This window comes from Mobula hypostoma, chromosome 1 (assembly GCF_963921235.1).
Source record: "Mobula hypostoma chromosome 1, sMobHyp1.1, whole genome shotgun sequence".
Taxonomy (NCBI): Eukaryota; Metazoa; Chordata; class Chondrichthyes; order Myliobatiformes; family Myliobatidae; genus Mobula; species Mobula hypostoma.
In genome coordinates this window covers 162,694,849-162,707,248 of record NC_086097.1, presented here as the reverse complement: position 1 = coordinate 162,707,248, position 12,400 = coordinate 162,694,849, and the positions used below count along the sequence as shown (strand labels likewise).

Sequence of the window (12,400 nt, the reverse complement as noted above, 5' to 3'; positions counted from 1 at the left end):
GTGATCACCATGACACTCAGCTGACAATTATGACATTCATTGATTAACACACGCATATACTCAAATATTATTGTAATTTTAAATACACAACACCCATGTCACAATTGATTGACACAATTTTATGTCTGTGATTAACAGAGAGAACAACTCACCCAGCAGTAACTGTGGAGGATGTGCATTAACTTTGACTAGTTTTGTGTTCTTAACTTCACCCCTAAAATTCTGCCTCCATCAGTTAGACCCTGCCCATATTCAGCAACACAAATAACTTCATTTGATCAGTTCCACTTAATAAATTAATAATAATTGTGATTTTCAGGGACCACAAAGAGGATTACAACAGTGGTAATGATCATTCACTATCCAGGACATGCCTTCTTCTCAGTCCTACCATCAAGGAGGTGATAGTGTTGAGAGGAGGGCATGTCCTGGATACCCATATACAACATCTTAGGGAGAGGTTCTTCCCCTCCACCATCAGATTTCTGAACAGTCCACAAATCCATTCCTCACCAGTCCATTTGTGCACTATTTATTTGTTGTAACTTATAGTCATTTTTTCACATCTTGAACTGGACTGCTGCCACAAGCAATACATTTCATGGCATATATCAGTGATAATAAACCTAGTACTGATTCTGATGCTTGAACATCAACTCCAAAATTAAATAAACTCAATTTATAGAGGCATAAGTGAGGAACAACCACAGAAAACTTCTCTACCCTTTGCACAAACAAGAGAAAATCTGCAGATGCTGGAAATCCAAGCCACGCACACAAAATGCTGGAGGAACTCAGCAGGTCAGGCAGCATCTATGGAAAAAAAGTACACTCGATGTTTCGGGCCAAGACTCCTCTGAAGTGTCGTGAAGGGTCTCAGCCCAAAACGTCTACTGTACTTTTTTCTATTGATGCTGCCTGGCCTGCTGAGTTCCTCCAGCATTTTGTGTATCCTTTTCACAACAGCCTTACCAGCATTACGATTCAATCATCATAATTAATTCAAGCTCCAAGCCCAAAGCAAAGGTGACAGCAAGCAGGAAACAGTGAGAGAAAGAGAAAATCTGCTACAGCAAATTAACAAAACCACTTTGTTCTGAGGAGAAAAAAAATAGAAAGATGCTTGCCTCTTTCAAAACTGTCTGAGAATGAAACCCTTTCAGTTCTGCTTCTCCTTGAAGTAAAGCTCTATGTGTTGACCAAAACGCCTTGCTGTTGTATTTATAATTCTGAATGATGACAGCTGAAGTTGTTGCCTACATGCCCATCAAAGCAACTGTGACAAAGAACACACACAAAAGCACACAGAGGTCTGACGTGCAATGGCTCAGTGAAGTGGCCATTGGGATAATGCGTCAGTAGATGTGAATTGTTAGGAGTTAGATGACAAAGTTGCGAAACAGCAACTTAGGATAGAGCTAATGGATGACAACTTGTGACTTAAGTAATTGTGATAAGGTACTGAGGGTGAATAGAGTGGAGATAAGTAGGTACACAACTACGGCTAAAAACTCAAGAGCAACAACAGCAGCAGCCATAGGTTTTGTGTTTCTGTAAAGTTGTTTGGTCCCTCTCTCAAAAGCAGTGATATCTGGTTGAGTTTCAGGATGCAGGTATCAGTGGCAAGGCCAGCACGGATACTACTTTTGACATGGAGATGGTGATGGAACACCTTTATGAACTACTGTAGTCCACCCAGTGAATGTACATGCACAATGCTGTAAGTCAAGCGAATTCCACAATGTAGATTCAGCAATGAAGGAGTGACAAAATAGTTCCAAGCCAGGATGGTATAGACTTTGCAAATATCCACTGAGATACCATACACAAGGAACATGCATTCACATTCTAGATTTAATGTTCAAGCTGAGAAATAATTTCACCAGCCACACTTATGTTGTAAAGTCACATTTGCTGCACCAATCATTTACTAGTAAGCAACAGTTGTGCACCCACTAATTTATGCTAGATCAGCATCTGACCAAGACCAGTATTTTCTCACCATTGGTGCCAATCAATGCAGCCTCAACTCACTACCCCACACTCCTACTCACAGTAACTTCTGAGGCACTAACTTGCCCTACTCTGTACAATCAACAACACAGGCATATCACATTGACCGATGTCAAACAATTTCTGTGCTTACCTGCAGTAATCACTGAACAACAAAGGACATTCAAAAAAGACCAATAATTCCATACACTAATCCCACTGCAGAAAGAGTTAAGGTAATTTTCTTACACCTATTTGTGGTCTAGACCAACTCCTGTAATCATTTATTCAGGAGCTCTGGCACGCTGCTACCTCACGAACAATGTGAGCCAAGAATTACAGCTGTGTCCTTATATTGGTGGGTCAATCAATCATCCGAAAATTTCCAACACCTGTTACACATTACCCTACTATTATTTCTCATGCCAATGTTTGTATGCAGATTAGATGCTTATTTTCTTTCTCCCAATTCCCTCCATTCACAACACCGTTTCCATTGTTAGCCTCTCTCTCACTATCCACCTTTCTTGTTCAAGCACAAACACAAAGAATACATTTTTTTATTATTTGTTTTCCAAGATCTGAATATTGCTGGCAATGCCAACTTCTCCACCCACCCCTAATTTCTTGAGAAGGTGGAAGTACCTGCCTTCTTGAATTGCTACAAACATCAAGTCCCTCGTGCTTGCTCCACCATTCAACGGTCAGAATTTAGTTCTTACATTAGCACTACTTTTCTTGATCTCCTGCATATCCAAATTATGTCAATCCCTGTCAAGTACAACACATACAGAGACAGAAACAGAGCAGTTAAATTGTGCCCTTTGTTATATGAACTGGATGCATAACAGTTTGATCACATTGCCTTACATGAAACCAGTCTTTTTTTTACATAGTACTAAGCACACATTACCACAGTCGAAGCATGCAACTGAGGATAAGCTTCAACCCAATTCTTTTACCTATTATCACATGCCCCCCCCCCAACAACCTCAACATCCATCCACAGAATTCTTGGATTCCTGCAATTCAAATGCCCAGCATGATCTGCATTGCATGATACCAGACAAACACATGCAAGCTTCATTTTTAGGAGTCTCTTATAAATAGAAATAGACCAAGCAGTTGTTCACTGCAATATTTTAAGAGAATCCAGTGCGTCTGTGTTGGACAATAAAAGGCAACCCTAGATATTTGACTACTTTATTTTATAAATCACAAGTCTTCTGACCAGAAGTATTAAGTATTATCCAGTGCAAGGAATTGAATCCCGTGTCTGCTCCGCCACCAGTAAGTTAGTTTACCTCAGCACTACTTCTCTGAACAAACTTCATTTTTACTCGATTCTCTTAATATCCAAAATTCTATTGATCTGTATTGGTCTGTGGAATCTCAATAACTGAGCCTCCATAACCATCCACACCACCCCCCCCCCCCCGATTAGAGACTTCACTCTCCAAGTGAAGGAACTTGTTTATTTTTATTTAGATACAACACAGTAACAGGTTCTTCCGGCCCAATGAGACTGTGCTGCCCAATTACACCCATGCGATCAATTAACCTATTAACCTGTACGTCTTTGAATGTGGAAGGAAATGGAAATACACAGAAAACCCATGCAGTCACGTGGAAAACGTACAAACTCCACACAGACAGTGGAAGGAAACTAGTACAGGGTTATAATCTGCAAGATATATAATAAGGGTGTTGGAATACTCCACTTGCTGGATGAATGCGGGGCCAGCAACAATGCAGAGGCTGAACACTGCTGAAATCGCATGTGGAGATGTCAGTCAGGTACACCTTTAGCGTGGCCACTACTGGAGAATTCAGGAGTTAATGTCGATCCTCAACTACCCTTAAATTGGTTCCAGGCCATTTCACCGTATTGCTCTAAAAATTTGAAGTCATATATTGGACAGAGCAAATAGGTTTTTACAACAATAGTCATTATTGATTCTAGATTTTATTTAAAAATACGGATGAGTTCAACAACTGGATTTACATTCGCCACCTGCCTTGGTGAGAATTGAACATTCATCGCTGGATCACCATTGGATCGTTCATTTAGCGGGTTCTATATATCCTGCCATTCCCTACCATAAACAATGAGGCTGTTGCACTTGCATATTCTCAAGATAAAGTCATCTGCCTAATGACTGAAGGACTGTACTAATAGATCCACAGAATCCCCCTCTGTTTTTCATTAATCGCTTAACATCCACTGAGACTGAAAACAAAGCAAACTGTAGTCACAATATTGACTTTTATAACAACCACATAGTTATCCATCTCATGACAACCAGAGGATCAATGCAGGCTACCTGTGGAGCTATAATTTATATTACTCTTACCTAAAATCTTCTGCCATTGTTGAAAATCCAGATCTCCGGGGTTGTATATGGTGAAAGACCAGCAGAAAAAAGATTTAAGGGCAGACACCAAAGTTCATCAACACAGTTTCATAGCCTAGTTACATTTTTGTATTACCCACTGCTGCTAATTATATTGTTTATCAATAAATGATCTTTCATTAAAAGCCTGTCCTTGCAATCTTTCTTACCAAAGCAGCAAAATAAAGTGAAACTATGTATGTCAAGGCATCAAAAGTGTAACAATGGTTAAACAGCCAGTGGAGTTGCTGTTTTACAGCTCAGCAACCTGGGTTTAATCCCGACCCACCTCAGAAGCTACCTTGTTATGATCTTGCACCTTATTATTCACTACTTTCTTTGTAGCTTTTACACATTATTTTAAATTGTTTTACCATGTTCTATCTCAGTGCACTGTGTAATCATTTGATTGGAATGAACAGTATGCAAGACAACCTTTTCACTGTATCTCAGCACATGTGACAATAATAAGCCAATTCCAGTTCCTTGGGGTTCTGTCTCTGTAATTTGCATCTTCTCCTTGTGTTTTAAATTTGATGCCCTGGTTTCCACTTGCATGCAGGTTGGTAGGTTAATTGGCTACAGTAAATTGCTTCTAATATAGGTAGGTGGCAGAATCTGTGGGAGAATAGGGAGAATATTGTCGGTTACAAGGAAAATCAGGGAAGGAATGGGATTGTTCCAAGACTGGGCATAGACTCAATGAACCAAATTGTTTCTTCTGTATCATAAGGATATCAGTTACATCAGTGACTATACTTTCAAAATACTTAATTCTCTATAAACCAGTTTAAGACAAATCAAGAGCATGGAAGACGGGACATAAATGAAAGCGAGAAGAAATTAATTTTTGACCACTGGCAATAAAGTAGTTCTAAAGTATCAGTTAACTATTGTACCCTCCTCAATGCTACCAGTTAGTAGGAGCTTACTATGTTTAAGTTGACTGCTGCAATTACCACAATGATTTCACACCAAAAATTGGCTCTCAAGAGACCCAAGGTTATTAAAGGAATAATATAAATACCAGTCTTCAATATTTCTTTCCTCTAGACTAGAAAATACTAGTCTGTAATAAGCAGTCAATACAATGTTGCCTATTTTACACAACCAGCTGCAGTTAAATTTATAGCAGGGTAACGAACAGTTTACATGTGACTATATCCATTTTACATACATACTGCGCTTTGTGTCTAGCTGCTGTTCACCAAGAGCAGTCAACATTCACATTTTGACGTGGTAGTCCTGAGAGTCCAACTCCTTCTCTTTCATTCACACATCTTCAAGATATTCCATTCATCACTGTGTTAACAACAGTGCTTACAAGTGAACAAATATCAGCACATTCAGTCTGCAGCCCCCAACCACTTTACCGTCTGTGATTTGACATGCTGGGCAATACCGTCTCCTTTTGATTTCTAGTGATTTAAAAATAGAAGAGTGATTTCAGTCCGGGCAATGGCCATAACACTAAATTGGCTTCAGTATCTCTAAGCGATGGATCTTATAAATATCAGTCTGTGTTTCCTCTGCTGAGTGTGATTCAATGAGCCCTTCAAAGAAGTTAAAAGAGGATCAGATGCAGTTTTGGTGACTATAATGTCAAACAGTCTGTCTACTCTGCTAACGATAACTGTCCATGCTTGATGATGAAGTACTGGAATTTGGTGCCAGAAAGACAACAGTGTCCCCAAAAGACTATGCCCACATATGATTCACTACATTCAGAGAAGGAAAGTATCCATTATGAAGACAAATAAAAACCTCTGCAAAAACATGTTATGTGGACTATAGAAGAATGCAAGATAAACTCTTGAGAATCAGTGAGAATAACATTATATTCTGTTAATCTTGGCATACAAATATTGAATGTAGTAGAAAACTTCCTTACCCATGTTAACTCTTCAACTAAAGTGCAAGAAAGCTTTCATTTGTCATGAATATTTACATTGCTTACATTGCATAATTTGTAGTCTCTCCATTTTTTTTGACTTGGTCACTAGACACATCAATAGTGAGATACCGTAGTGTACTGTAAGTTGAGAAGCTGTTAAGCATGAACATAAGAACTTGCATCATCTATCCAAGCTATTTGATCTAACAGGTCAATGCTGGTGTAAATGGTCCACACAAGCACCTTTCCATCCTGCTTCACATCGCTTTGTCAGTAATTCCCAACATTGCTTTCTGACTTCTGTACTTATGTAACCTTCAGCTTTAAAATTCTTGGGATCAGAGATTACAATGTATTGTGCCCCATAATGACAACATGCACTGTCTTTCCACTTCTTGTTTCATATTTGGTGCATTTGCACACCTGCTCCTTAATGCAAACATCTAATAAGCCAATCATTTGGCAGCTATTCAATGCATAGAAGCAGGCAGTAGTAAAGGGCTTCACTTGTTGTTCAGATCAAACATCAGAATGGGAAAGAAATGCGATCCAAGTGATTTTGACTGTGGAATGATTATTGATGCGAGACGGGGGGTGGGGGTAGGTTGTTTGAGGTGTCTCAGAAACCGCTGATCTCTGGGATTTTTGTGCACAACTGTCTAACGTTTACAAAGAATGGTGTAAAAAAATCATCTAGTGAGCGACAGATCTGTGGGTGAAAATGCCTTGTTAATGAGAGCGGTCAGAAGAGAATAGTCGAGTTGACAGGAAGGCAACAGAAATTTAAATAAGCATGCGTTACAGCAGTAGTGTGCAGAAGAGCATCTCTGAACAAACAGCACAGTCGACCCTTGAAAAGGATGGGCACAAACACACACTGAGGAGCCACTTTATTAGGTACAGGAGGTATCTACTAAAGTAGCCAATGAGCCTACATCACACACATCTGTGAGCCACTGTTTACCAGTCAACCTCCGCTACAACCCCAACCCCTTCAATTTCCACAGTTCTTTAAAACCCATGTTCAATATTACATATCCTTTCTAAAAAAAAAATCTATTTCTTCTCCTCTTGTAAATTTAGAGGAGGACAAAAACTGAACAGATAAAGTTGACATACAATCGTGCCAATCAGGAGCAAGAAAGATAAATTGAGCTCCTCAAACTAGCTCCATCATTTGGTAAAATCACGGCTGACCTGATTATATTCTTAACTCTAAAACCTTGCCCACTTGCCTTTCTCTCCCTTACTTATGAAGGTTATTTACCTCAGACTTAAAATAACTCTGTGTCCATCACACTTTGAGAAAGAGCAAAGACTCAAGACGAGGAATTTACATTATCTCCATCGTAAACCTTAAACAGCAATTCTTTGTTCAATATCCACAAGAGGAAAGATATTCTCTACATTCACCTTCTTAAGTCTCCTCTCAGTATTCCAGTGAAGTGGTTCAACTGCACTTCAGCAGCGAAGGCACAGGCTAATACAATTAGCTGTTAGTAGAGGAGGTTGCCACTGTCCAACAAGAACACCAGGTTACTGCATTCTGAATGCTACATGATAATATTTGCTCACCACTGAGTAAATATCAACTTCACTAGTTACAACAACAGAACAAAGCCCCATAAATCAAACTACAACTGTGAAGAGCCAACAAGGTTATTCCTATCCCATGTCAATTATGAGGAACCTACCCTCAGCATCAGCAGAGAAAGCAAGTACATTTACTTTAATAATAACGTAGTTGAATCAGACAATGAATTATACAACAGACTTCTTCCCTTCTTCAATCTGTCCATACATTAATTAAAAATATAAATTATACTTAAAAATTAAGCTTAGGCAGATACAAGTTATGGCTAACAGTTCGCGCTGGAATCACCAGTATTCACTTTCCAACTCCAACGGTCACAATTCAAGCACCATCAAATGAGGACGTTGTGAACTTCCTATCACAGTCGATCATCTGAACATATCCCAACAACTGGAAACAAAGTTCTCAGCTAGAATCCAAGACCCCATGGGGCATTGGGCAGAGTAAATCCAGAAGATACCGAGTCATAGAACAGTGCAGCACAGAAGCAGGCCCTTCAGCCCAGCCATTCCATGCCAAACTATTAACCTGCCTAATCCCACCAACCTGCACTTGGACAATTATCCTTCATAACCCCCTCATCCAAATTTCTCTTAAGCATGGGACTCAAACCGACATCCACCACTTCTGCTGGCAGCTTGTTCTACACACTGAGTGAGGTACCCCCACATGTTCCCTTTAAATATTTCACCTTTCACCCTTAATCCTTGAAAAACTACGACTCATTGGACATGATCCACTATGTACGAAACCAAATTAACTATCCTTAATTAGTCCTTGTCAATCGAAATACTCATATATCTGGTCTTTAGAATGCGTTACAATAACTTACTCACTACTGATGTAAGGCTTACTGACCTATAATTTCATGTCTTATTCTTAGAGCCTTTCTTGAACAACAGAGCAACTTTATCCGTCGTCCAATCCTCCTGCATCTCACCTATTGCAAAGAACATTTTAAATATTGCTGCTGAGGCCTATTCTATTTCTACATTAACCTTCCACAAAGTCCGAGGGAACACTTTGCCTGGTCATGGGGACTTCTCCACACTAATTCAATAGGTTTCAATAGGTACATTTAATGTCAGAGAAATGTATACAATATACATCCTGAAATTCTTTTTCTTCACAAACATCTATGAAAACAGAGGAATGCCCTAAAGAATGATTGACAGTTAAAATGTTAGAATTCCAAAGCCCCCCCAGCTACCCCCCACACACAATTTGCCTCAAGACGGCAGACACCCCCTCCTTTGTAATCTGTAAATGGTCCATGACCTCACTGCAGCTTTGCCTAATTCTATCGACTGTGTCCATCTCCCAGGTAAACACAGATGCAAAAAAAAATTAAGATCTCTCCCATCTCTTCAGACTCCATGCATTGATTAAAACTCTGATCTTCACAAGGACCAATTTTGCCTTTTGTCATCATTTTGTTCTTAATATATCGGTAGAAGCCCTTAGAATTCTCCTTCACCTTGTCTGCTAGAACAACCTCATGCCCTTTAGCTCTCCTGATTTCCTTCAAGTGTCTCTTGCATTTCTTATATTCCTCAACTACCTCATTTGTTCCATCCTGCCTATACCTGCTCAGCACAATCTCTTTCTTCTTAACCAGGGCCTCAATATCTCTTGAAAACCTAGGCTCCATAAACCTGACATCCATACCTTTTATTCTGACAGGAACATATAAACACTGTTCTCTCAAAACTTCACTTATCAAGCATACCTTTGCCAGAAAACCACATATCCCAATCCACACTTGCCAGATCCTTTCTGAAAGCATCAAAATTGACCTTTTATCCAATTTAGAGTCTCAACTCAAGGACCAGACGTATCCTTCTCCATAATTATCTTTACATTAATGGCATTATTATCACTAGATGCAAAGTGTTTCACCACACAAACTTCTGTCACCTACCCTTTCTCATTCTCCAATAGGAGATCTCGTTAAATCCAGACTGTGGGAATTACTTCAATAATTTTAATGAGTTCAGTATTGAATTTTTAGGTGTCTCAACATCAATTGTTGAGATCACGAAGTTTTAGATAAAAAAAAGACAATACTCAGCCCCAATCTTTTCCCTTTTTCAGAGGTGTTGCCTCCACACTGCACTGCCTGTAACCCAGATGTTTCATACCATTCCATTGCTCTACTCAATCACCAGAGCCAGAAAGAGATGCTTTTCAATTTTGACCAGATGTGCAAACATAAGGATATCATGCTAAGAGAGCCATCAGTGAAATCTAGCCCAGGGTTTACTACATAGTTAACATAGTTAGCGTTAGAAAATGTAATTTTGTGTGCCATTAGGCTAATCTAGATTCCTTAAGATTGTGAGGACAAGCTCCCAATACCTATTAAATGCTCCCAGTGACGTGCATCTCAGATAGGCTCCGACAACCAAATCCGGCTCCTGGCCTTCATGTATAGCTTAGTTACTAAGCCCAGAGGAACCATTTCTACCGACAGGAGAAGGGGAAAAGACAAATTACTGGTACCTTAAAACCAGTCGCTTTGGGCAAATGGGGCATGGTTGGGAGTTCACCTAGAAGAAAAACTCTGATCTCAAACCTCTGCTGCCTTGCAGCTATACCTACTCATAGGGAAGGCTTCAAGAGTACACCCTGAGGAAGAGTCCCAAGCTGGAGTCCCAAAGGCAGTCCTACATCGAGTTCAATGCAGACTGGCAACTCCAGCAATGCCACTGGTGCCAAACTGCATCAGTCTCTGCCATTCCTTTGGATTCATCAGCTGCATGAGGGACTTGGGCAGCTTGCTCTCCATATCGTACTGCCTTGGCTTGCATATCACGTAGACAGTTAGGATATAATAACCATGGACAACCCTGGCTAATCTCTGTATGTGTATTAACACACCTCCATTGTCGGTGGCATGGTGGCAGAGCAGTAGATACTGTTCCTTCACAGCATCAAGGACTCAGGGTTGACCATGATTATGGGTGCTAGCTGCGTGAGTTTGTATGTTATCCTATGCAGATGTGAGGTTTCTGTTGGGTTCTCTGGTTTCTTCCCACATCTGAAAGCAGTGCTAGTAGTTTAATTGGGATCTGTAAATTGCTCCTTAGTGAGGGCAAATGGCAAAATAAAAATCAAAAATAAGTTGATGCATGTGTGAGATAGAACAAGTTTCAGTTTTATATGGAATTAAACTGATGTTGTGCTCAAATGATAGGTGACAATGCTTTCTAGGAGTCAGCACAGACCCAATGGGCTGAATGGCCTCCAGCAGAAGGTGATAAACAAGGAAGGATAGGGTCGCCATTCAATACTGTAGTCTGTCTACTCAATATACTTTCTATCTGAAGCAGGAGTATAAATTAAGATCAGACGTGCAAATGAAAACAAAACATCATTCCTTTTAATCACAATTATATAGGGCGCTTAAATCCATAATATAGTAATAGGATCAATACAGAGAAATCCATTGACTTCTGCACACAAGCTGGTACAAACTACGACAAGAAAATTATGGAGTCACACAGAAGCGTTCCTACTTTCTCCCTTGTGTTACTTGACATTGTATCAGGTTTTTTCAGAGGGTTTCTTATTTGAAAGGACTTAAAATCAGAGTGCAACATTGTGCTTAACTGACAGGTGACAATATAGTTATTGCCTCTGACTCAGTGAAAGCATGGTACAGAAAAGCAAAAATCCCCTTTGATATTACTCCATTGATCCTTGCTGTAAAGCATTCGAATTCAGTCGCTGAAGGTAGGTAGAACATATTCCCCATAGAAGAGCAGTTTAACAGCACTGGCAGTTGACAAGGACCTAAATCCATCAGATTATGTAGGTACAAAGAGCGAAGCTTGGTTCCAAAGATGAATCAACACTCAGATTCTTGGAGTAGCAATGTTGGCAGAAACAAGACTCCACTTCAGTGCATCTACGTGCATCTTCTTCAGTATGTAGTCCTTCCATTAGTTTGATAATGCTGTTGAGTGCAGCCCAGACAATTTCCCATAATAAAACAAAAAAGGAAACAAACAAAAAGTTGACCTCACTGCCGATGAAAATAAATCTAATGTCACAGATTGCTTCTGCACCATGCATGATTAGTAGCCAGACATGATTTCAGAAAGGTTTGTTCCTTGCTAGAATCATTCACGCCTGTAAACTCTAACCAACCAGTACGAGGAAAAGTCACATATGATTATTTCTGAGAACTTGCCAGGAAATGAGTTGCATCTCTTCTTTTGCATTGCTACAGTAGCTCCTTACAAATACTGTATGCGTTCAATTGCAAACTCTGGCACAATGCGACTGTTCCTAATACTGCCACCTACCTTATAGCTACCCCAAGGGTAATGCACATTTGAAGATAAACAATCATATCCAATGCAAGCTCATGTAAAATAATGTTGGAAATAGCTTTCTGGCAATCATTGGCAAAGTTATAATTTCCTAGACTTTTTGTTTATGGAATCTTTTGTACCTGGGCTGGAATCTTTACTTACTCATTAATGGAAGCAATGCCATTTCAAAAAAGTAGTTCATTAGGGT

General features: G+C 39.7%; 1 protein-coding gene across 8 annotated transcripts in view; it reads right to left on the bottom strand.

Moving 5' to 3' along the window:
* The window catches only part of arhgap28 (Rho GTPase activating protein 28), a 232,433-nt gene that overhangs the window by 76,430 nt on the left and 143,603 nt on the right, over positions 1-12,400 (bottom strand). Inside the window, exons 1-2 of one of the 8 annotated variants that reach the window (XM_063058832.1) lie at positions 4,347-4,562; positions 2,638-2,763 (exon numbers count right to left, since the gene is read on the bottom strand). The exons of 6 other annotated variants lie outside the window; for them this stretch is intronic. In XM_063058832.1, coding sequence (XP_062914902.1) covers positions 2,638-2,663 — 26 coding nt within the window. In that variant the 5' untranslated portion in view covers positions 2,664-2,763; positions 4,347-4,562. Of the gene's footprint in view, positions 1-2,637; positions 2,764-4,346; positions 4,563-12,400 lie in introns of those variants that run through there. One more of the 8 variants, XM_063058841.1, reaches the window with a different exon arrangement.